This window comes from Mus musculus, chromosome 14 (assembly GCF_000001635.26).
Source record: "Mus musculus strain C57BL/6J chromosome 14, GRCm38.p6 C57BL/6J".
Classification (NCBI taxonomy): Eukaryota; Metazoa; Chordata; class Mammalia; order Rodentia; family Muridae; genus Mus; species Mus musculus.
Window position 1 is genome coordinate 14,794,223 of NC_000080.6, and position 25,051 is coordinate 14,819,273.

A 25,051-nucleotide genomic window follows, 5' to 3' on the forward strand; every position below is an offset into this window, starting at 1 on the left:
TTTATAACTTTTAAATTTAAAATTGCATTTTTCAAAAAAGAACTTTTGCCATTTTATAATAAAAATAATTTCTGCCTAGCAGTGCATATATATATTGTGAATATAATTATACTAGCAAATTGAATATATAGTCACAATTAAATGTTCAATTGAATCTAATTATATTCAAATAAAAAGAAAGTTACTAAAAATTAAATGAATGCTAAAAGGCATAGTGACTCACATCTGTAATTCTAGTCCTTGAGAGGCAAAAGCAGGAAGAGCGACCCAAGTTTAAGGTTGGTGTGGTTTTTGTAGCAAGTTCCAAGCCAGCCAAGGTTTTATAGCAAGAGCCTGGTCTAAATAAACAGACAGACAGACAGACAGACAGACAGATAGGTAGGTAGGTAGGTAGGTAGGTAGGTAGATAGATTAGATAGATAGATAGATAGATAGATAGATAGATAGATAGATAGATAGATAGATAGACAGACAGACAGACAGACAGACAGACAGACAGAAAGACAGGAAGGAGAGCAAATAAATAAGTGAATAAATAAATATGCTTTCTTTTGGCTGGAGTAAAGAAAAAGAGTTGTTTTCCTGAGTGTTTTATTTAGTATATCTTTTTTTTGGTAAGATACAAATTTATTCTCAGGATGATAATTTGGAAGAAATTTAATTCACACACACAAACACACACAGGAAACCATTTTTATCACCATATCTATATCTATCTGTCCATATACACACACATATATGTATATATACCTGTGTGTGTGCATATTTACATATATATGAATAAATCTAATCCAGTTTTATAGTGAATCATGTATTGGAACTTCTGAACCCTTCTTTACATTTCTTATTATACAGCACTTTTTTGTTGTTTTTCTTTCTTTACTTCAAGTCCTGAAACCCCAGGAACCTTATTTTGATAATATTAGAACTTTAGTTCTTACGTTAGAAGAAACAAGGTACCTTCTTGGGAGTGCGAGTGCTCAGCTTTTCACATACTGCAAGTGTTTCTTCCAGACATAGCTTGTGCCAGGTGCTTGCTGAGTGCTGGTTATCCTTCCCAGGTGTGCACCAGCATGCCCAACTCTTCATCATATATTTTGATCTTCATTTCTTTATTACTAATGTTCTAAGCTTGACTATTCCTTCTTTCATTTCTATCTTCAGCTTATAGGATTCTACAATTCTTTGACCTTTACTCTTTTTTTTTTTTAATTTTTTTTTAATTAGGTATTTAGCTCATTTACATTTCCAATGCTATACCCAAAGTCCCCCATACCCACCCACCCCCACTCCCCTACCCACCCACTCCCCCTTTTTGGCCCTGGCGTTCCCCTGTTCTGGGGCATATAAAGTTTGCGTGTCCAATGGGCCTCTCTTTCCAGTGATGGCCGACTAGGCCATCTTTTGATACATATGCAGCTAGAGTGACCTTTACTCTTAGTTGCTGTTCACATTCTGTCAGCACACTTGACAGATTGTTAACATTGTTGTGGCAAAAATAAAGGCTAGGTAGTAATACATATCTTTTATATTTAGCTTGTCATGTGGGTTGACCCTCTATTCAAAATCACATGTGTAAATAAACCATCCTCCCTTTACTCATGCTAAAAATGTGATGTGTTGGGAACAGGAAAGGGCTCAAAGAGAGAGTGGGGGTGAATATGATCAAAATACATAATATTCGTGGATGAGATTATAGAATAAACAAAAGCGGCCAGGTTACAATACCAAGTTAAAATTGGTATTAGCAAGCAACTCAGAGGTATATTGTAGATACTCTTTGTTGACCATTTGAGAATTTAAGGTTAATTCTTTTAAAAATAATTTTTCTTCTTCATTGTTTGTTTTAAACAGCCCTGAAAAGCCTGTGAGTGTGACAATAAATTTCGAAGATGAACCGTCAAAAAAATACATGGATGCTGAAACTTCATTGTAAAGTCAAACCAAAAGGAATATATAGAGATATATGCCTATCTGTATATATACACATATATATGTATAAAAAGCACATGTGCCATGCCATTATGTATAACAGTACTTTGGGGCTTTTTCAAGTAGCGTCAGATATTTGTTGTGGACACCATAGAGACTACATTAATTAAGTGCTCTCTTAGAAGCAAGGTTCATGAATTTTTACTCCAGATTTTTTTGGGGGGTGGGGTAAAGCCTTTCTGTTATGCAATAGAAAGATGTGGAGCACTGCGTTCCATCTGCTTTTCTTTGATCTGTCAGTGGCAATCAATCATAACAATCTTAAGTCTACATACTTAAAATTCGACCTGAATTTCAAAAGATGTTTGTTTTCCCTTTTGGTAGTGTTTATAGGTAGAATAAGGAGTCTGCCCATGTGGTGGGAAAATGACATGTCCTGGCTTCTCTGTGGGCTTTCTTCATGTAACTGTCAATCATACTTCACAGGATAGTGGAGATTTTCTAAGAAGGAACTTTATGTCTTAGGAGTTATTTTTAAATTTTAAAACTTTCTGAGTTTCCATTTTGATGGACAGGTTAAAAATTTTTATGTCACTTCTAATTTAACACCCACACAAGTCATAACGTTTTCAGTTTTAGAACCTATGAAGTGCCCATTTACAGTAATTAACTATTGTTAGTTTTGTGGCAGGGCTTTGCCGGTACTCAGTACTTGCCTAGAAACCAGAGTCCCACTCTTCTTTGTCTTTGTTTTTCTTTACTGAGGTGGTCTGGTGTGCCAGGCTCAGTTATCTTTCTGTTGTAAGTAGCAAAAAGAGTCAGCCCACTTTCAATAGGCTTGTGACCAGTGTGCCTGTAGAAGAATTACCTTTCATTTTCTGTGTGTATTCTTTCTATTTATATACAGTGTATTTAATTGGTTACCACCCATAATTTCCTTTTAAAATATTTTATTTATTATAGTTGATGTGATACTTCAATATATAAATATTTGAGACAGTAAAAATATAGAGTAAATTGTTCCTGTTGTAGATATTTGGTGCTTGTATTTCTTTTCACATCCTGAAAGCAGGTGACAAATTTTACATCTTTACTATAAAGCACTGCCATATTTATATTTTTAAAAGGAAGTTGGATATTTCCTGTACAGCTCAGATCAATGGCATTTTTTTCTGTTTTGTGATAGCATTGTGTTTCCAATATTTCTGAGCTGTTTCTTAAACATGTAGCAAATATTCATAGCTCCTCACAAAATAAGTAAAGGCTATTTTAGCCTTTGGGACAGAGAGTTTGGGGCTATGAAACTTGATTTGGCAAGAGGACAGATAATACATAGAAATGGTGAGCAACACTAGAGACACCGAAGGTGATGAAATGCGAAGGTTCAGGCAGATGTTTTAAGGAAATTCTAATGTTCTCTAGCCACTGCAAACTAACATTTAAAAGTATGAAGAAACTGATCTTTAAATCAAATTATTTTTAGCAAGTTTATTCTAAACTTTAGCAAATCATTTTCGTTTATTCTAAACAATGTACCAATTAATGTAATTCCCTCATCTGAGATCATGTAGTTGGATTCTTATTAGAATAGTAGCTGGCAGCATTTGGTACTATCTGACGAGTTCTATTGGGCTTCTTAGCATGTGATAGGGAAGGTTGCCATGGTGCTTATGGTCACAGGTGACCTCCATTGAAGTGGTTCCTTTGCACTCAGCAGCACATTCATTTCCAAAGTTCCCATTTGCTGCTAAATATAACCCTACCCCAACCCCTGAAGTACCCAAACAAGAGAATTTCCTCACACCATTTTCTTGTGTAAGGACATCAAAGGGTTAAATCTATTTTACAGGAAGTGATTTTAAAATTTAAACTGAAGACTACCTGTTATCATAATCTTCCTGTGATTTATTTAATTATATATGTTTTGTCCAGTGCCAGGGGCGGAAAAACCATGACTTACGGAATATTTTGTATCTAAGATGTTTCACTGTGGTTTTGGTTATTAATGGCTTCTGCTTTCTTTTGACTACTTGACTTACAAAGTGATCTAATAGGACTACTCCCCTGAAGAGCAGAGGTAATTTACTGCTTCTTTCAGGTGGTTACATTTCTTGTGCTATTTTTGAAAATAACAATCATGAATAACATTCATTGCAAGACAGCAAGAGAGATAATTTTAAATATATATATACATATATATGTGTGTGTGTATATATATATATATTTTTAATGCTGCCTTAAATAGGTGTATATGAGCAGTAGTAATTGCTATGTACTGATTTACCTCAAGGTGCAAAATAATTAAATTTGTACATACCCATTTACAGAATAAGTTCAGAGACACAGCCCTGCACTTTCTTAGATGCCTTGATTTTCAAACGGAGCTTAGTGCTACTGAACACCACGGCCATGGGGCCACCTCAGGACGTTCTTCCCTCCACCATATTTTATTTATTTATAGATGTCCGTTTACAAAGACTATAATGAAACCTGGTGTAAACTATCTGATACTTATTTCCTTTCTATTGCTATTTCAATCTAAAGTAGGAGCTTTTGAGAAAACAGTAAACTAGCTTCCCAATGCTAAAGGGTTGATTCTATATATATTTTTAATAATATTAGATATGCAAAAGTTAAAGTACAAGGTCTTTAAAATATTGTGTGAGTGTTTGTGTATGTGTATGAAATCACTCTTAACTCTCTTAACTTTTTTAAAACTCGTGGCATACCAATGTTCAGATTTGCCAAGCTTTCTCTAAGACATGTAGGATGAAATGTTTTTGTGTGTTAATGCATGTATTTATAAAGATTTGTTTACTGCTGAGAATCACTAACTCTTGTTTTCATCCCCAAAGTGTTTGTTTCTTCCACATGCTGGAAGGCTTGGCTTGAGTATACGCTTTCTGGCTTTCCTTTCACAAAGGCACGTTCAAAATTGTTCAGAAAGAAGAATGGTCTCTGACAGTGAGGTGTGATGCCAGAGCTTTCTGAAGTTTGAGCAGTGTGTGCAGCTCTGCATGTGTGTCCTGACAGAGTCAGATATGTGAGCCATTAAAAGAACATTGTAATTCAGAGTGTTTATTTAAGTAACTTACATGTCTGAAATTTATTTATGTAGATTCCATCATTGTTATCATTTGTAGTGCAAATACATGAACTGTCTTCATTTAGTCCCAACAATTATTTATTTTTAGAAAGTAAATTTAAAGCCAAGCTGCATTCAACTTTTAAAATAGTGTTCTAATCATAAGATGTGATCATTGTAAGGTCTCTTTTAACTTTCTGGAAAGTAAATGGTCAAAAGGAATCACATAAAGATTGTTTTACATTTTTAACCTGTATGTACTTAGAGGGTAAGCCCCAGTTCTCTGGTTTCTAATCATTTTTTGCACATTGATTGTTTCTGTTCTGTAGCTTTTCTTTTGCTCCTTTGGTTTTGGCTTTGTAGGGGTAAGGTGTCTTCCAATGTTTACTATGTTAGGCTTAAATTAAATTTTAAATTTATTGTCCATTTATATAATATTTGATACCTTGGTGTAACTTCTCAATACAATTACAATTTTTATGACATTTATAATTGCGATGGTATTTTCTTTTATAATAAAATCCAAAGTCAATTAAACAAATTGTAGACCTGATATTTTTCATCTATATGAAGTACAAGTCTCTACCTGAGTCTATAATGTGAACCATCCTGCCTTTCACATTTGTTTCCTAATTGTTAGAGAAAACTATTTTCTGTAGATGTTATTGTAAGTTGAAAGAGCAATAAAAGTCTACATATCACGGCCTTGGCTGTTGTTTTTTACCTTGTTGTTAGGAGTGCTGCAAATGTTTTTTGTTTAAGCTGAGGCTGGAGAACGGAAAGTGAGTGGCTTCTGCCTCCTGCACCCAGCTCTTGTGTAAGAGGGGGAAGAGAGAGAGGCCGGGAAGGGAGGGAGGAAGGGGGGGGAAGAGAAGAAAAAAATGTTTTTTATAGTTGGGAAATGTTGAAGGTAATGTTTATTTTAAATGCCGGTCCAACTTTGCTTTCTGTTTTAAACGTAGAAACTTTACCCTGTGGTGTGTTAACATTTTCTTGATAACACTCATCTCTCTGCTCAAGGCCCGTTTTTCTTGACTAATTTTATTTTGACTTGGATTGACTTCGCTCCTGTTTTTCATATGAAGAACTTCTTGTGTCTCATTGTAAAATTGTTAAGCCATGGGGTGAGATGAAGAACAATATAGCTTTGGAAAGTTCAGTTACACTTGGGAGAGGTAGTTTACACTTGCCACACATAGGACTATTGTGACTGTTGTTTACCAGGAGGGGGATCCTTCGCTTAGGGCTGTTTCTTGTGGTAGTGCTTACTGCCTCCCTGATCTACGGTGAGTTCTCTTGTCAGTCTTGTCTTTCTCATTTCCAGTGCTTGCAAAACAGTTTGTGCTTCTGCTTTTTCCCTCCATGGCCCACGTAAAGGTCTTCATTGACTAACTGCATTCTGACCTCTGCAAATGTTTTCAACCACTGAGCCTACTCTCCAGTCTTTTCTTACTTTATGCTATTCTTAGGACTCAATGCATTTTACTTGGCGTAGTTTAGACATTCATTTCAAGATAGTAAAGGAAAGAAACAACAACATAAAATGGGTAAGTCTCCTAGGATTGAACTGTATTACAAGATAATGAAGCATGGCTCAGCCCCCATAGTTACCCTTACAGTGGAGCGTCTGTGGGGTCATGGATGCTTAGTGCACAGTGCATGCTGGAGCCTTATGTTTGGAGTAACCATCTGTCATCCAGAGCCAGGGTGTCATACTGCCTTATGGAGCAAAAGAAAGCAAAGTATTACACTTAGTTTATGGAGAAGTAGAAAATAGGAAGCACATTTGATATCCTACAGAAGACAAAGTCAATCTTCAGCTTCTCACAGTGACTTCCTGCTTGGTAGTTAGGGTTTACAAAAATACTTTGTATGCTACTCCATGACTTCTTTGGCTGTTAGTCGGAAGCAACAGCCTTGAGGTTTTATGTTCTGAAGTTCAGTGCTGTGCTTCATTTCCGGTATACAACTGTACTTTTAAATTCTTACTTGATTTTTGTCCTGGTTTAATTTTTTTAAATATTTTATTAGGTATTTTCCTCATTTACATTTCCAATGCTATCCCAAAAGTCCCCCATACCCTCCCCCCCCCCACTCCCCTACCCACCCACTCCCACTTTTTGTCCCTGGTGTTCCCCTGTACTGGGGCATATAAAGTTTGCAAGTCCAATGTGCCTCTCTTTCCAGTGATGGCCGACTAGGCCATCTTTTGATATATACGCAGCTAGAATCAAGAGCTCCTGTGTACTGGGTAGTTCATAATGTTGTTCCACCTATAGGGTTGCAGATCCCTTTAGCTCCTTGGGTACTTTCTCTAGCTCCTCCATTGGGGGCCCTGTGATCTATCCAATAGCTGACTGTGAGCATCCACTTCTGTATTTGCTAGGCCCCTGCATAGTCTCACAAGAGAGAGCTATATCTGGGTCCTTTCAGCAAAATCTTGCTAGTGTATGCAATGGTGTTGGAAGCTGATTGTGGGATGGATCCCCGGATATGGCAGTCTCTAGATGGTCCATCCTTTTGTCACAGCCCCTAACTTTGTCTCTGTAACTCCTTCCAAGGGTGTTTTGTTCCCAATTCTAAGAAGGGGCAGTGTCCACACTTTGGTCTTCCTTCTTCTTGAGTTTCATGCGTTTAGCAAATTGTATCTTATATCTTGGGTATCCTAAGTTTCTGGGCTAATATCCACTTATCAGTACATATTGTGTGAATTCCTTTGTGATTGGGTTACCTCACTCAGGATGATGCCCTCCAGGTCCATCCATTTGCCTAGGAATTTCATAAATTCATTCTTTTTAATAGCTGAGTAGTACTCCATTGTGTAAATGTACCACATTTTCTGTATCATTCCTTTGTTGAGGGGCATCTGGGTTCTTTCCAGCTTCTGGCTATTATAAATAAGGCTGCTATGAACATAATGGAGCAGGTGTCCTTCTTACCTATTGGGACATCTTCTGGATACATGCCCAGGAGAGGTATTGCAGGATCCTCCGGTAGTACTATGTCCAATTTTCTGAGGAACCGCCAAACTGATTTCCAGAGTGGTTGTACAAGCTTGTAATCCCACCAACAATGGAGGAGTGTTCCTCTTTCTCCACATCCTGGACAGCATCTGCTGTCACTTGAATTTTTGATCTTAGCCATTCTGACTGGTATGAGGTGGAATCTCAGGGTTGTTTTGATTAGCATTTCCCTGATGATTAAGGATGTTGAACATTTTTTCAGGTGCTTCTCTGCCATTCGGTATTCCTCAGGTGAGAATTCTTTGTTTAGCTCTGAGCCCTATTTTTTAATGGGGTTAATTGATTTTCTGTAGTCCACCTTCTTGAGTTCTTTATATATATTGGATATTAGTCCCTGCTGATTTAATTTTTTGAGGTACTATTTCATGTAGTCCAGGCTAGCTTTGAATTCCTGGCCCTCTTGCTTCTGCTGAGATACCCTAGCAGGTATCCTAGAGACTCTTGACTAAATCAAAAACTTTATTTTACCTTTTGTAAACCAACTGTGGCTATTTAACAACTGCTACCTTCACTCTGATTAACTACATAAAACCTGCTTAAGTATTATACATACTTAGGTCGGTAGGGCCCTGTGCCCAAGGGTGTTGTCAATATCACAGCCTTGGGTTTTATCTCTACAGAGCCAGTGGTCCTGCCCTCTCTCCTTCACTTACTAGTTGCCAGGCTGCTTAGGTCATTCTCATTTACAGCTCTAGAATGAAAATTAGACAATGTGAAGAGCAAGTGAGATGACATCGTTAGGATTTGTGCTCACCAAAAAACTGACCACTGAGTTAATTTGGTACTTTTAAAGGCTCCATGTTGTGCCTTTTAAAAAGGCAATTTTAATGTGAATTGAATTTTCTTTTCTTTTTCCTTCCTTCCTTCCTTCCTTCCTTCCTTCCTTCCTCCCTCTCTCTCTCTCTCTCTCTCTCTCTCTCTCTCTCTCTCTCTCTCCCTCTCTCTCTCTCTCTCTCTCTCTCTCTCTCTCTCTCTGTCTCTCTCTTTCTTTTATGCAGACTTTCTGGAAAATGTGTCACTTTGCAAAGCTACAAAATGATCTTGCCCCTAATGGAGGAGCTAGAGAAATTACCCAAGGAGCTAAAGGGAACTGCAACCCTATAGGTGGAACAACAATATGAACTAACCAGTACCCGGGAGCTCTTGTCTTTAGCTGCATATGTATCAAAAGATGGCCTAGTCGGCCATCACTGCAAAAAGAGGCCCATTGGACTTGCAAACTTTGTATGCCCCAGTACAGGGGAAAGCCAGGGCCAAAAAGGGGGTGTGGGTGGGTAGGGGATTGGGGGGGGGGGTATGGGGGACCTTTGGGATAGCATTGAAAATGTAAACGAGGAAAATACCTAATTAAAAAAAATGATCTTGTTCAGGAGTCTGCTAGAGAGCCCTCTCAGCATTTTCTGTCTGAGATGTGCTGTAGCAATTTGTAATGATTTTGTGCCATCTAAAACACTAAGCAGGCTGTCTTGGAATTCGTGGCCTGCCTCCCAACCCCCACCCCCCAAAAAATTTGAGGCCCTTCATAACCCCAAAACAAGAAACTAAGCATGTGTATCCTTTTCCCCTATAATCTTTGAGAACTGATTTGTAGTTTGTATAAATTCTTGGAACATCTCTTGTTTATTTTTGGATGCCAAAGCTGTTCTGACCAGGATAAAATGCCTAGGTTAGGTCCATGCATCCTGGGTTTCACCTTGTGGTTGCTGGTTGCCAAGGTAGCAGAGCAGGCGTCACCTGTTGCTATGGTGCTGCTCTACCTTGCAGCTTTGTCATTCCTGATAGGTTGAACTCCTGAGGCTGAGGAGGAAGAAATGTGATCATTGGTTCAGCCTCTCTGGGACGGGAAAGGAGTTGACTGAAAAACCAACAGGTGTCCAGACTGGAGCTGGTTTGAGCTTGTAGGGAGGATTCTGCAGCAAGAGGAGGAAGACTTGAGGCTGGCCTGAAAGAGGGCCGCCCTCCTGCGCGGTGAGTGGCATAGGATGTAAGGTGATGCTGACACCCAGGGCCGCGGGGGAGGTGGGGGTTGGGGGGGAGGTCGCCTCCCTTCCCCTGAGTCTTGCCACAGGGACCTTCCCTGAAGGGATGTTAACAATCTTGGGGTCAGTCATCCAGAGCCTGCCTCCTCAAAATAGATGAGCTTGTGTTGTAGAGTGTGTGTGGTAGGTAGGAAAGCGTTCAGCTTTGCATGTGCTTCCAGAAACGGAGAACCTGGTATGGATGAACAGCTGGTATGCATCTTGCAGTCAGCTCTCATGCCTTGCCTCTGGAGGCTTATGATCTCCTTTGTGAGCAACAGATGCCTGCCTTCCTTTTTATAGGATGGCCTCTGCTCAGCTTCACCTGAATTGTCTGCCTTTAGGTAACTTGTGTTGCAGATGTGACCCAGAATGCTCCCCTAAGTCTGAGCCCAGCACCTACCTGCAGTTGTGTCTCTCAGTGCAACCCTACCCTACCAGTCCCTGCTGCCCTTGGACCCCTGTGGGTACTGCCATCTACATTCCCACAACCACATCCTAGACACCACCTCATCCTCTACAGTAACATCATTTCCACAAAGCTATCTCACAGATTCCACCAGTGCCATGGCTAAACTGATCTATCCAGTGTTACTGACTGTCCTTTGCCCCTATCCATCCACTCACTCTGCTCACCACTGTTTGACCTGTCTTTTAGTTTTTAAGTTGCAAGACGTATTTCCTGTTCCTACTAAAGGCTCATCTTTCACACTTCCCTATTCCAGTCTTGGTTAGCCAACACCAACTCCATCTTAGCCATGCACAGAACGTGGTCCTTGCCACACTGCCTGTCTGTACTAATGGACTGCCTCTGTGGGGCGCCGTGCTTGTCTCTGTGTTGCCTGATCACTTTGATACCTGCCAGTGTGGGAAGGCTGACTTGTTCACGGTCCAGCATTTAGCTCAGACACCTGGCAAGTACAATCAAGTGTACTGTAAAGAATGAATGTCTTATGAAGTTACGAGCTTTTCATAACATCATGACTTCTGGGAAAGTGTCAGAGGTGTCCCCATGGTAAGGGAATGTTAGCTTGGGCATTTTGCTTGAATTGTAAAGGTCTAGAATTTATGCTGTATTTTATGACATAAGAATTATGGAAATCATATGGTGTGATTTCAGATTGTTAAAGAGAGGAATACAGGATGGTTTTCAAGAGCTGAGTCCCATACGAATTTGTATTTTAACTCTGCCTCCTATCAAATAGAAAAAAAGCCCCTAAGCTTTTTACTGATGCAAATAGTGATGCCTCTTACCTCACAGGATTGCTTTAAATCATTTAAGCAGTAAATGTAAACCAGGCTTAGCAACATACTCATGCAGGTTTTATGTAGTTAAACAGAGTGAAGGTAGCAGTTGTTAAATAGCCACAATCAGTCTACAAAAGGTAAAATAAAGTTTTCGGTTTAGTCAAGAGTCTCTAGGATACCTCCTTGCCTTTAGACTGCTTGGTGTATTGCTTCAGCTCCAATTCAGGAAGAGACTGGTGAATTCATGGACCAATTCAAATGCATTACCAATTATTTGAAGGGTTCAGGATTTGGCCAACTTTTTGCCCAACCAGTAAAGGATATAGGAGCTGAAAGCGGGAGTCTAGAATGACTCTGTGTGTCAGAAGTAACCAGCCTTTGAGGCTGAGGTCAGAGTAAATGAGGATGTACCCTTGGGTAGGTAGAGAGCACCTAGAAGTCCATTCTAACAAGCAGTGTTTCCTGAGAACCTGAATTTTAGGCACTGAGAAAGGCCTGGTAATATACACCAGCAATGTATCAGCAAACAAAGATGAGGTAGGAGAATCAGAACTTTGAGCCAACATTGTGCCTATTTGTTACTTTTCTGATTCCTCTAATGTCTGATAAGAGGTTCAGGGCTCAAGGGAGAGAGTCTATCCTCACAGGGAAACACACAGCAGGGTTGTGGGCAGTGGGGCGTGGGCAGAAGGGGGTAGGCAGAGGGGACATGGGCAGTGGGGGCATTGGCAGTGGGGGCATGGGCAGTGGGGGCATGGGCAGTGGGGCATGGGCTGTGGGGGCATGGGCTATGGGGCATGGGCTATGGGGCATGGGCAGTGGGGGCATTGGCAGTGGGGGCATGGGCAGAGGGGGCATGGGCAGTGGGGGCATGGGCAGTGGGGGCATGGGCAGTGGGGGCATGGGCTATGGGGCATGGGCAGTGGGGGCATGGGCAGTGGGGCATGGGCTGTGGGGGCATGGGCAGTGGGGGCATGGGCAGTGGGGGCATGGGCAGTGGGGGCATGGGCAGTGGGGGCAGTGGGGGCATGGGCAGTGGGGGCATGGGCAGTGGGGGCATGGGCTATGGGGCATGGGCAGTGGGGGCATGGGCAGAGGGGGCATGGGCAGTGGGGGCATGGGCAATGGGGGCAGTGGGGGCATGGGCAGTGGGGGCATGGGCAGAGGGGGCATGGGCAGTGGGGGCATGGGCAGAGGGGGCATGGGCAGTAGGGGCATGGGCAGTGGGGGTAGGCAGAGGGGACATGGGCAGTGGGGGCATGGGCAGAGGGGGCATGGGCAGTGGGGGCATGGGCAGTGGGGGCATGGGCAGTGGGGACATGGGCAGTGGGGGCATGGGCAGTGGGGACATGGGCAGTGGGGGCATGGGCAGTGGGGACATGCGCAGTGGGGGCATGGGCAGTGGGGGCATGGGCAGTGGGGGCATGGGCAGTGGGGGCATGGGCAGTGGGGGCACTGGGGGCATGGGCAGTGGGGGCATTGGCAGTGGGGGCATGGGCAGTGGGGCATGCTCAGCTTAACACATTGCATGCACATGGAAGGGTGTTGGTGCTCAGCTGACCATCCTTTCCACCTTTTTGATCTGATAGTGTCTAGCTTCTTGGGTGACACTGCCCTCCTTAATCAAACTTCTTTGTCCTCTCTAGAACACCTCTCAGCTCAGACACAGTGCTTTATCAAGACCCTAGGCATTTCTTTACTTTTATTTTCCCCTCTCTCTCTCTCTTTTTTTTTACATAGGTCTCATGTCACCAAAGATTGCTTTGTAATTTTGAATTCTGTGTCTACCTTCCAATGCCTTCCAAATGCTGGGTGGGTGTTTCACAATACAAATAAGGTGAGAAACTAGCTTGTCTCAGAAAGAATGGGGGGCGGAATGGGTGGTGAGAAAGCCAGGTGTAGGGACACATGCCTCTAATCACAGCTTTTGGGAGGCCAAAGAGTTTGAGACTGACCTGGACAACCCAGAGAGACTGGCTCACAAAGAAGGGAAGACAAAGAGAGGAAACAGGGAAGAAAACCAAAACCCATAGACCTTGAGTGGCTGTTCTCAGGGACAGTGGAGCAGAGCTAGCAGATAGAGATACTTCAGCCAAGACTTCGGAGGCCAAATCCCAGCTCCATCACTGCTACATACAACATGCTGTGGCAGTCTCTTAATGTTTTGATGTCTACCTTTCCTTACCTGTAAAATAAGGTGGTTATAACAAATTTCTTAGACTACCAGTTTCTTGGAAATACCATGTAAGTGTTAAGTATTTGTGTTAAGTTCTATTTAGGGGACAGAGGCAAATGAACAGGAAAAGTAGTTTGGACAAGAGAGAACCAGATGTTTGCTTGATACTGGTTAGTTTAAAACTCGTTGGGAAATACTTAGACTTGGTGTAAGTCTATGTTTTTCATTTTGAAATAGAAAGTGAACTTTAAACACACTCAGGCCTAATCTAAATCATGATTTAAAAAGAGCAGATGAGAAGCATCAATGTTAGAATGAAATATACTACTGCTCATTTGTAAAATATTTATTTATTTTAAAAAGCTTTCGTTTATTTGAAACAGAATCTTGCTGTACAAACTAGGTTACTCTCAGACTTATCACATAGCCCAGGCTGGACTTGGATTCACAGTGATCACTTTGGTCCAGCCTCCCAGGTGCTTAGATTACACCCTCAGGCACTATACCCAAATTACTTGAATTATTATGACCTTCCCCTGTGTCAGCTCAAATTGCTTAATAGTAACGGTGACAGTCATGAGATCAAGAGTTTATTAAGTCTTGTATCGGGAATATTTATAATGGACTATATTCTAGATTCATAGCCATCAACAAAACAATTTGAAAGAAGTCCCTCTTAGAAAAATTAAACTGAAATTAGAGGCAGAGCAAACAAAGCCTGGGCTACCAGGAAATGGCTGTTCTGTGTTCATTATATTTTGCTAATGTTAATTAATTTGAAAAAAAAAATGTAGCTAGAAAAATGCATCTTGTGGAATCTAGATCTCATCTATCACCCTTTCTGTCCTGACTCTCAGGATAGGAACTCAAGGCAGAAGATTGAGGAAGAAACCATGGATGAACACTATACTGGCTCCCTCTTTGCTTTGCTCACTGCTAGATATCTAATACTGACCAAGTCCACCTGCCTAGGGATGGTGCCACCCACAGTGGGCTGAGCTCTCCCACATCAATCAATCAATCAATCAATCAATCAATCAATCAAAGCAATTCTTCACAAGCACAGCCTCAGATCCATTTTTTTTATCAAAATAATTCTTTAAGAGGTTCCTTCTTCCCAAGTGACTCCAGCTTGTGCCAACTTGACAATATAGACTTACCTGCTTAAAGATGTAATGTTTTTATTTGTGGAGTCAACAAGTAAGAAGAAATTTAGGGTGCTACTTCAGTTATTTTCATTGAGTGACAAATATAAGTTCTTTTTAGATTTTTTTTTGTTTATCTTTCAAATATTTTTCCTTACTACATCTCCCATCCTTGCAGTGGAGGCCACAGAGTGCACAGAGTACAAGCATCATTAATGACAGTGGAGAGGGTTCCTAGAATCTATATAAAGCTATTTCATTCTGTAACAATGGATATCTTGACAATGACAAGGCTATCTGTTGTCATATGCTCTAATTTTTGGCTGGTACTCACACTGATCTGTGTTAGTCTTAGGAAAGAAATGAAGGCCAGCACTTTAAGGCATGTATGCTATTACTACATGGTGTTAGATGCTACTGCAAAGGCACTCTATTCACAAACCTGCCACATTTGAAAAGGTAGTCATAAACAATGGACTTATTTATAGTTTGGCCAACTCAGGAAGATTTTCTGTAGTGTGTTACAGTTTCATAGAAAAGATAGAACAGAGTTCAGGAACTATGCTATGCAGGTCTCAATATTTCAAAGCCGTATGCAATCTCTACAGTACCCAGCATGGGATTCCTGGGGAAATAACATGTGCTGAATCCATTGTCTCAATGGTCCAAAAGCTAACAACTATTTCTTGTTACAACATCTCCTCTCCTGCCAGGAGGAGAAGCTTATATACATGACGAATAAAGGAAAAGATCATATTACTGTTGAAATCTGGGCTGTGTCTATCCCCACCTATGAGGACCTGCTGTCTATCTGTGAGGTCCTTTATCTCATCCACTACCATGGTACTGTTATCAAATGAAGGAGTCGACAATTCTGCAAAGCATTGCAGCATGCTTGTTTTATTTGCAGACGTTTTATATGATTTTGCCTTTTAAAATCCTGAAAGAACAACCGTTAGAGGAAGATCTATAGCAGTGGTTCTCAACCTTCCCAAGGCTGTGAACCTTTAGTACAATTCCTCACACTGTAATGACCTCCAACCATAAATATTACATTGGTACTTCCAACTGTAATTTTGTTAGTGTTATGGATCATAATGTAAAAAGCTGATATGTGACCCTTGTGGGGGTCGCAATACACATGTTGAGAACCACTGATCTATAGTAAAGAAGTTTTGTTGCTTTTCATTGCCCGTTATAGAGGTGAAAGTTCTCTAAATTCTTCTCAGTTGTGCAGTTGAGTAGAAGTGGAGCTAGACCTTGCCACCTGATAAGCAAAGCTGAGCACAGTTCTCTCTAAGGTATCAAGGGCTGACTGAGTAATTGTATGTCTGCAATCTATGCACTAGAAGTGGAGACAGGACAATGGGTGTCCAAGGCCAGTTCGGCTACATGAGACTATATCTCCAAAACAAAGTATAAATGGCTGTAGACATGGGAGGGAAGATAATCAGTATGATGTCATCTGTCCAGGACATTCTGGTTCATTAGGATGCACCTCCCCCATCTGCTGCCTTTACTTCTTTACGCCATCCTGTGCTCCTCAGTATTAGAACTAGTATATGTCACATTTAAACCTTACGTTAGATGTGGGGAGGGGTGGGGGAGAGGAAAAGACAGAAATCAGACCCAGATCATAATGATTAGTAGATTTTATATGGTAAGTGTTTTTTCCTTAGTGGCTTTGCCAGTCATTTCTCTCCTCAAAGGACTGCTCCTCAGAAGGGATCTTCCAAGCCGGGAGACACAAAGCAATATTTGGCTTCTACAGACACAAATTATGATGCTGGGCCAACATGAAAACATGTGAACTGATGTTCTTGTTAAAACAGCACAAAAGTAAACAACACAAAACTGGGCCTTCTAGGTTAAGCAGGCTGTTGCAAGGGGAAAGCAGAGAGAGGGCTTTGGTGTAGTGAGCAGAGGCTGGTCAGGGCTTGACAGGCAGAGGAAATGAGACGTCCAGGAAGGAAAAGCAGTCAGATGCTTGACTCTGAAGAGCATTTAAATACCTAATACAAAATCTAATACAAAAATACATTCTGGAGACCCAAAATGAAGAGTTGTATCTTTGGTTTTTTTTTCTTTATTACATTAATTTGCAGTTTGTTCTTTATGATTTCTATTTCTCTCTTTCTCTTTCCTTTTATTTATGGTAATTTTCTTACTTTCCTTTTTATTACTAAAACCATGTACAAAAGCAACTTGCAGAAGAAAGGGCTTATTTTATCTTAAAATTCCCTATCACAGTTCATTGCTGAGGGAAGACAGGGCAGGAACTCAAGGCAGGAACTGGAGGCAAGCCCTGAGGCAGAGACCTTGGAGGAATGCTGTTTAATGGCTTCCTCCCCTGCCTTGGCTGCTTTCTTATACAACCAGAGACCATCTGCCCATGGCTGGCACCTCCTTCCATGAGTTGGGCCTGCCCACATCTATCACTAATTAAGAAAATGTTACACAGACTTGCCTACTGACCAATCTAGATTGAGGTGTTTTCTCAGTTGAGATTTCCTCTTCCAAGATGACTCTAGGTTGTGTCAAGTTGACAAAAAATTAACCAGCACAGTAGTACCTATGTGATATGTATTTTCTACTTTACCAATGCACAAAAATGTAGTGAGACTCATAAGTGGGATTTTCTTTGCTTGTTGCACACATGTGATAGGCTCTCTTACCTTCATGAGCTTTGACCAGAGAACAGAGCAAGAAGTTCTTACTAAATAGGTTTTAAATGATACTATACCCTCACTAAATTCTTTCTAAAGTACTCATAGCATCTGACTTCTTGTTCTGTACCAGTGACAAAAGTCTTGGCCTCCAAAAAATCTTGATCCTATCTCAACTATTTGCCACAAATATGACAACAATATTGGAAAAATATTGTAAAGTCAATATATTATGTTTGTGCCTTTCAATAAACGTAGTTTCTCTAGGTTATATTGGAGTGAAACATTCATCAATTGGTAATCCTTTGTCTCTAAGCAACCCTAGATTTTGCAATACATAGGTGTATGCAATTCTAGGAAAATAGAACATGGTTTTTGTTCATCTATGTGCAACACTTGAAGTCTGGTCATGGCATAGAAAAGAGATCAGATTTTTGGAATATACAATTTAATTACACCAACATTATATTTAATTTTCTTTTTTTCTATGTTATCTACACATTATAGGTTTGTTTGTTTTTTTTGTTTTTTGTTTTTTGTTTTTTTTTTTGAAACTGAAATGAAGGATTTACTACTAAGGGGACATAAAGGGAGATAACAGTGGCCATAAGAATCAATGATGTAAAGCCTTCGGTCATAATTACAATTTGTTCCACATGACTTTTCCACTTCTATTAAAAAAAGCTTCTTTTCCCACGCAGGATATCCTGATTACAGTTTCTTTTTCTTCTTCTTTTTTTTTTTTATTAGATACTTTCTTTATTTACATTTCAAATGTTATCCCCTTTTCTAATTTCCCCTCCGAAAATCCCCTATCCCCACCTCCTCCCCTGCCCCCCAACCCACCCACTCCTATTCCTGGTCCTGGCATTCCCCTCTACTGGGGCATAGAGCCTTCACAGGACCAAGGGCCTCTCCTCCCATTGATGACCAGCTAGGCCATCCTCTGCTACAAATATAGCTAGAGCCACAATTTCCACCATGTGCTTACTTTGATTGGTGGTATAGTTCCAAGGAGCTCTGAGGGTACTGGTTAGTTCATATTGATGTTCCTTCTATGAGGCTTCAGTCCCCTTCAGCTCCCTGTGTATTTCTCTGGCTCCTTCTTTGGGAACCTTGTACTCCATCCAATGGATGACTGTGAACATCCACTTCTGTATTTTCCAGGCACTGGCAGAGCCTCAAAGAAGACAGCTATATCAGGCTCCTGTCAGTAGGCTCTTGTTGGCATCTGCCTAGTGTCTGGGTTTGGTGGTTGTTTATGGGGTGGATCCCCAAGTGGGACAGTCTCTGGAAGGTTGTTCCTTCAGGCTCTGCCCCAAACCTTGTCTCTGTAACTCCATCCATGGGTATTTTTTTCCTCATTCTAAGAAGGAATGCAGTATCCACACTTTGGTCTTCCTTCTTCTTGAGTTTCATGTATTTTGCAAATTGTATCTTGGGTATTCTGAATTTCTGGGCTAATATCCACTTATCGTGAGTGCATATCATGTGTGTTCTTTTGTGATTGGGTTACCTCACTCAGGATGATATCCTCCAGATAAATCCATTTGCCTAAGGATTTCATAAATTTATTGTCTTTAATAGCTGAGTAGTACTCCATTGTGTAAATGTACCATATTTTCTGTATCCATTCTTCTGTTTAGGGACATCTGGGTTCGTTCCAGCTTTTGGCTAGTATAAATAAGGCTGCTATGAACATAGTGGAGCATGTGTCCTTATTACAAGGTGGAACACCTGGGTATATGCACAGGAGAGGTACGGGATCCTCCAGTAATACTATGTCCTATTTTCTGAGGAACCGCCAAACTGATTTCCAGAGTGGTTACACCAGCTTGCAATCCCACCAGCAATGGAGGAGTGTTCCTCTTTCTCCACATCCTTGCCAGCATCTGCTGTCACCCGAATTTTTGATCTTAGCCATTCTGACTGGTGTGAGGTGGAATCTCGGGGATGTTTTGATTTGCAATTCCCTGATTGTAGTGGCTATTCCTGGTTGTCAACTTGACAATATTTGGAATGAACTACAATCCGGAATTGGAAAGCTCACCAGTGACCCTTATCTGGAGGCTTGGAGATCCTTATCTGGATCTTGGTTTGGAGATCTTGAGCCATAGTGGCTATGGATTCCAGAAGATTGAATCTTCGAGTTTAAGGAACACACCTTTAATCTGGGCTACACCTTTTCATCTGGGATTAAAGGTGTGGTGGAACACACCTTTAATCTGAGCTACACCTTCTGCTGGAGACAATATAAGGACATTGGAAGAAGGGAGTCTAGCTCTTGCTCTTGCTCCTTCGCCTGCTTGCCGTGTGAGACTGAGTAACTGCTAGATCCTTGGACTTCCATTCACAGCTGCGACTGAACCATTGTTGGGAATTGGGCTGCCGACTGTAAGTCATCAATAAATTCCTTTACTATCTAGAGACTGTCCATAAGTTCTGTGACTCTAGAGAACCATGACTAATATAGAAGTTGGTACCAGAAGTGGGGTATTCCTGTGACAACCTGACCATGTTTTGGGGAGGACTGTGGAAGGACTTTGGAACTTTGGTCTTGAAGATCCATTCGTTGTTAAGAGCTCTGTGGGATGTTGTGTAGGAGCTTGGAAGATAATGTTGAGAACAGTGTAGAAGATGGAGGCCTGGCTTGTGAAATTTCAGAGGGAAAATTAAAGACTCTTTTCAGGGCCATTGCTGTTTTGATTGTGAAGATTCTGTAGTTCTGGTTAGCTGGGACTGAAGAATCAGCTGTGATTAACAAGATACCAGAACTACTAAAGCAAAAACTTTGCATTACTGGGACTATTGATGCTGGTTAGCTGGAGCTAAGAAATTAGCGGTGATTAAGAAGAGACCAGCATCATTGAGGTGACATCTTCTGGGAAGTGTTTTCTGAGAGCACAGTGGCTGTGTTCCAGATATAGCCAAAGTTGTACCTTGTGCTGTGGCTGGACTTGGTAATGTGTAAGGGTCACCCAGGTGGTACTGGTTTGAAGGCATGAAGGAGTTGAGTAGAGCAGCTGAGGCTTGGCACTGTGAGAGGCCATGGAAGGCCATTGGTGAAAGTCCAGCCTCAGTTGCAATTAATGGCCCAGGACTGAAGGGGTCATGCAATGTTTTGGAGATGCCAGTACCATGAGATGACCACCAAGAGCAGCAGCAGCAGTGGAGTACAGGCATCTGGAGCCTAGAGGATGACGCGTGTGCTACAAAGGGCATGGCTGGAGAAGTGACCCAAGCCCTTGGAGGAGCCCAGAAGATCGTAAGTTGGATCCCAGACATTGGACGGTTGGAGATTGACTTTTGCTTTTGATTGTGGCTGTGCCCTGATATTTTCCCTCTTGAAGGAAGAAACTGTTTTAGTGGAGCCCACAGTTAAGAGACTTTTAATTGTAAAAAGACTTTGGATTTTAAAAGAGATGGATATTTTAAAGAGATTGAAAATTTAAGAATATGTAAAGACTGTGGGACTTTTAAAGTTATTTAGATCTTGGGGATGAATAAGAATGTAAGGGTTGAGGCTTACTAGTGATGTGTTTGTATGTCAAGTTGACAAGGGGTCAATTGTACTGGCTAGTTTTGTGTCAACTTGACACAGCTGGGGTTATCACAGAGAAAGGAGCTTCAGTTGAGGAAATGCCTCCATGAGATCCAACTCTAAGGCATTTTCTCAATTAGTGATCAAGGGGGAAAGGCCCCTTGTGGGTGGGACGATCTCTGGGCTGGTAGTCTTGGTTCTATAAGAGAGCAGGCTGAGCAAGCCAGGGGAGGCAAGCCAGTAAAGAACATCCCTCCATGGCCTCTGCATCAGCTCCTGCTCCCTGACCTGCTTGAGTTCCAGTCCTGACTTCCTTTGGTGATGAACAGCAGTATGGAAGTGTAAGCCGAATAAACCCTTTCCTCCCCAACTTGCTTCTTGGTCATGATGTTTGTGCAGGAATAGAAACCCTTACTAAGACACTGATGATTAAGGATGCTGAACATTTTTTCAGGTGCTTCTCAGCCATTCGGTATTCCTCAGGTGAGAATTCTTTGTTTAGCTCTGAACCCCATTTTTAATAGGATTATTTGATTTTCTGGAGTCCACCTTCTTGAGTTCTTTATATATATTGGATATTAGTCCCCTATCTGATTTAGGATAGGTAAAGATCCTTTCCCAATCTGTTGGTGGCCTTTTTGTCTTATTGACAGTATCTTTTACCTTACAGAAGCTTTGCAATTTTATGAGGTCCCATTTGTTGATTCTTGATCTTACAGCACAAGCCATTGCAGTTCTGTTCAGGAAAATTTCCCCTGTGCCCATATTTTTGAGGCTCTTCCCCACTTTCTCATCTATAAGTTTCAGTGTCTCTGGTTTTATGTGAAGTTCCTTGATCCACTTAGACTTGAGCTTTGTACAAGGAGATAAGAATGGATCAACTTGCATTCTTCTACCAGTTGTGCCAGCACCATTTATTGAAAATGCTGTCTTTTTTCCACTAGATGGTTTTAGCTCCCTTGTCAAAGATCAAGTGACCTAGGTGTATGAGTTCATTTCTGGGTCTTCAGTTCTATTCCATTGGTCTATCCGTCTGTCACTGTACCAGTACCATGCAGTTTTTATCACAATTGCTCTGTAGTACAGCTTGAGTTCAGGCATGGTGATTCCACCAGAGGTTCTTTTATCATTGAGAATAGTTTTTGCTATCCGAGGTTTTTTGTTATTCCAGTTGAGTTTGCAAATTGCCCTTTCTAACTCTGTGAAGAACTGAGTTGGAATTTTGATGGAGATTGCATTGACTCTGTAGATTGCTTTTAGCAACATAGCCATTTTGACTATATTAATCCTGCCAATCCATGAGCATGGCAGAGCTTGCCATCTTCTGAGATCTTAGATTTTTTTTCTTCAGAGACCTGAAGTTCTTATCATATAGATCTTTCACTTCCTTAGTTAGAGTCACACTCAGTTATCTTATAGTATTTGTGACTCTTGTGAAGGGTGTTGTTTGATATGACAGTTTTCACTCATGCAAACACTTGGGCCACAGTCGTAGGACTGTTGGGAAAAATGGGTTTTAGATGCAAAAAGTAGGTCACAAAGGGCATGGATCTCTAGGTTAGGGTTGGTCCTCATTTCTTACCAGTCTCTTGGGTCCCTATCTGTGAGATAAGCAGTCTACACGTGTGATATTCTGCTTAACAGAGACACAGAAGGAATTCACCCTAGCATGATGGGTGGAAAGCTCTGAAACCACGAGCCAAAATAGTCCATTCCTCCTTTGCATTGTGTCAGGTATTTGTCACAGCAGTGGAAAGTCACAGAAAACACAGAAAAGTAGGACAGAGATAAAGCCTTTGTGGTGGTTTCAATAAAAATGGCACCCACAGGTCCAAAGGCTATTGTGTTATTAGGAGATGTGGCTTTGTTGAAGTAGGTGTGACCTTGCCAGAGAAAGTGTGTCACTGTGGAGGTGGCTTTTGAGGTCTCATACTCTTAAGCTAGTTTTAGTAGGACAGTTTCCTTTTTGCTGCTTATGAATCAAGATGCAGAACCCTCAGCTAATTTTCCTGCTCCATGTCTGCCTGCATGCTGCCATGCTTCTCTTCGTGATGACAATGGACTGAACCTCTGACAGTGTAAGATAACCCCAATTAAATGTTTTCCTCTGTAAGTGGTCATGGTGACTCTTTACAGCAATAAAACCCTAACTGAGACGGGTTGTCTAAACCTCATCATGTGTTTTTTAAACTCTTTGATTTGTGGGAATTAATTTGTGGGGGAATTTGGAAGCGTTCATAGACTTGGACTAGAGAAGCCATAAAATATTTTGGAAGTATCTCAAAATGGTGACAGTAGTGTAGATAATAAAGTCTGTGGTCATGAGGCTCCAATAGAAACATTGGTTCTATTGGGAACTGGGCTAAAGACTATTGTCTACATTTTGTCTGTGTCCTTATACCTTTTGGGAAGAATGGGTTAACAGGTGATGGTTTGGGCTATGGAGATAGCTAAGCTGTAAAGAACATTTAATGATATTGTAGAGGACCTGAGTTTGGTGTTGTATTAGTCAGGGTTCTCTAGAGTCACAGAACTTATGGATAGTCTCTAGATAGTAAAGGAATTTATTGATGATTTACAGTCGGCAGCCCAATTCCCAACAATTGTTCAGTCGCAGCTGTGAATGGAAGTCCAAGGGTCTAGCAGTTACTCAGTCTCACACAGCAAGCAGGCGAAGGAGCAAGAGCTAGACTCCCTTCTTCCAATGTCCTTATATTGTCTCCAGCAGAAGGTGTAGCCCAGATTAAAGGTGTGTTCCACCACACCTTTAATCCCAGATGAAAGGCGTAGCCCAGATTAAAGGTATGTTCCTTAAACTCGAAGATTCAATCTTCTGGAATCCATAGCCACTATGGCTCAAGATCTTCAAACCAAGATCCAGATAAGGATCTCCAAGCCTCCAGATAAGGGTCACTGGTGAGCCTTCCAATTCCGGATTGTAGTTCATTCCAAATATTGTCAAATTGACAACCAGGAATAGCCACTACAGGTGTCCAGCACCCATGGCTAGTAGCTCATATCCACCTTCAATTCCAGTTCCAGAGAGAGCTGATGATCTGGCCTTCTCTGGAACCTTCATAGAAATCTGCATATTTTCTCTGCACATACACATACAAAATTAAAAATAAAATAAAAACATTATCGACTCATTTGGTGGAGGAATCACAATTACTCAATATTATGTGTGGCACAGGTAGTAACAGAAGCAGACAAGTGTACTGTGAGAATTGGGAACAAATGCTGATTAGAAAAACTTTTAAAAAACTAGGAAATACATAAAATTATTGGGGAAATTTAGAGTTCAGAAAGGCATAACTCCCAAAGAGAATACAGCATAAAATAATGTCAGTTACTTTGCACTGGGGCCAAAGGCATGATGATGTGAACGTACCTTAAGATTTGGCAAGACCCCACATACAAGCTAGCAAATGCAAAGCTAAGGAGAATAGAACATCTGTGGGCATATCTAGGGTTACCACAGGATACATTTTACCATTTTCAATACCCAAGTTACTCAGAGGTCAATGTGACAGAGGTTCAGTGGGGGGTAGCTGTTGGTCAAGCTGGAGGCAGACTTTGGTATCATTTATGAGGTTCTGGGTTTTTGTTTGTTTTTATTTTTGTTTTGTTTTGTTTTGTTTTCAGATACACACAATGTGAGAGTTAAAAGGTCATCTAGGCAGCAAAGGGAGTCCAGGCAATAGAAGGCAAGAGTAGAGTCCATCCAGTCAGTCCCTGAGACATGGAAGTCTACATTGCAGTGGAGATCCAAGGATGTCAGAAATGGCAGAGATATGATATGTGCATTGAGAAACGTGACAAGCAGTGAATGCAGTCAACCCCAGAAGAGTTTATGTGAGCCAGAAACAGCAAGGCCTGTAGGCTGCTTGGAGCTCATGTACTCTGTGTACTAGACATGGAACTACAAAACTTAGTGTTTGCTTTGCTAACTTTCAACCTTTGCTCATCTTGTAGGATTCCATTTTGGAACGAGGATGTTTATTATGCACCATTGTGTGTCAGAACTGACCCTCTTTCTTTGTGATTTATAGAGGCTCACTGGTGCTCATTGGCTTTGGATTTCAGAAGAGATTTTGGCTATGTACTTTTCAAGGAGCTCTTAGGATCTGGAGATACTTGGAGAAGGCTTAAGTTACTTTTGCAGTCAGAGATGGCTATGAGCCTTAGAGGGGCACAGATAGAATATGAGTTGGTCT

At 41.2% G+C, this 25,051-nt stretch overlaps 2 protein-coding genes across 24 annotated transcripts in view; both read left to right on the plus strand.

The window, feature by feature from the left end:
* Positions 1-5,722, plus strand: part of Slc4a7 (solute carrier family 4, sodium bicarbonate cotransporter, member 7) — a 96,934-nt gene extending 91,212 nt beyond the window's left edge. For 15 of the 20 annotated variants that reach the window (NM_001360504.1, NM_001360506.1, NM_001360511.1 and 12 more), the window contains one exon: positions 1,855-5,721. In NM_001360504.1, the coding sequence (NP_001347433.1) occupies positions 1,855-1,936 (82 nt within the window). In that variant the 3' untranslated portion in view covers positions 1,937-5,721. Of the gene's footprint in view, positions 1-1,854 lie in introns of all 20 variants that reach the window. The other 5 variants (XR_001781108.1, XM_006517998.1, XM_017315953.1 and 2 more) reach the window with 2 other exon arrangements.
* A 3,635-nt stretch (positions 5,723-9,357) lies between these two features.
* Positions 9,358-25,051, plus strand: part of Nek10 (NIMA (never in mitosis gene a)- related kinase 10) — a 208,480-nt gene continuing 192,786 nt past the window's right edge. For 3 of the 4 annotated variants that reach the window (XR_382965.2, XM_006518092.2, XM_006518096.4), the window contains exon 1: positions 9,358-10,008. The gene's annotated coding sequence lies outside the window, so the exon portion shown is untranslated. Of the gene's footprint in view, positions 10,009-12,785; positions 13,144-25,051 lie in introns of those variants that run through there. The other variant, XM_011244771.1, reaches the window with a different exon arrangement.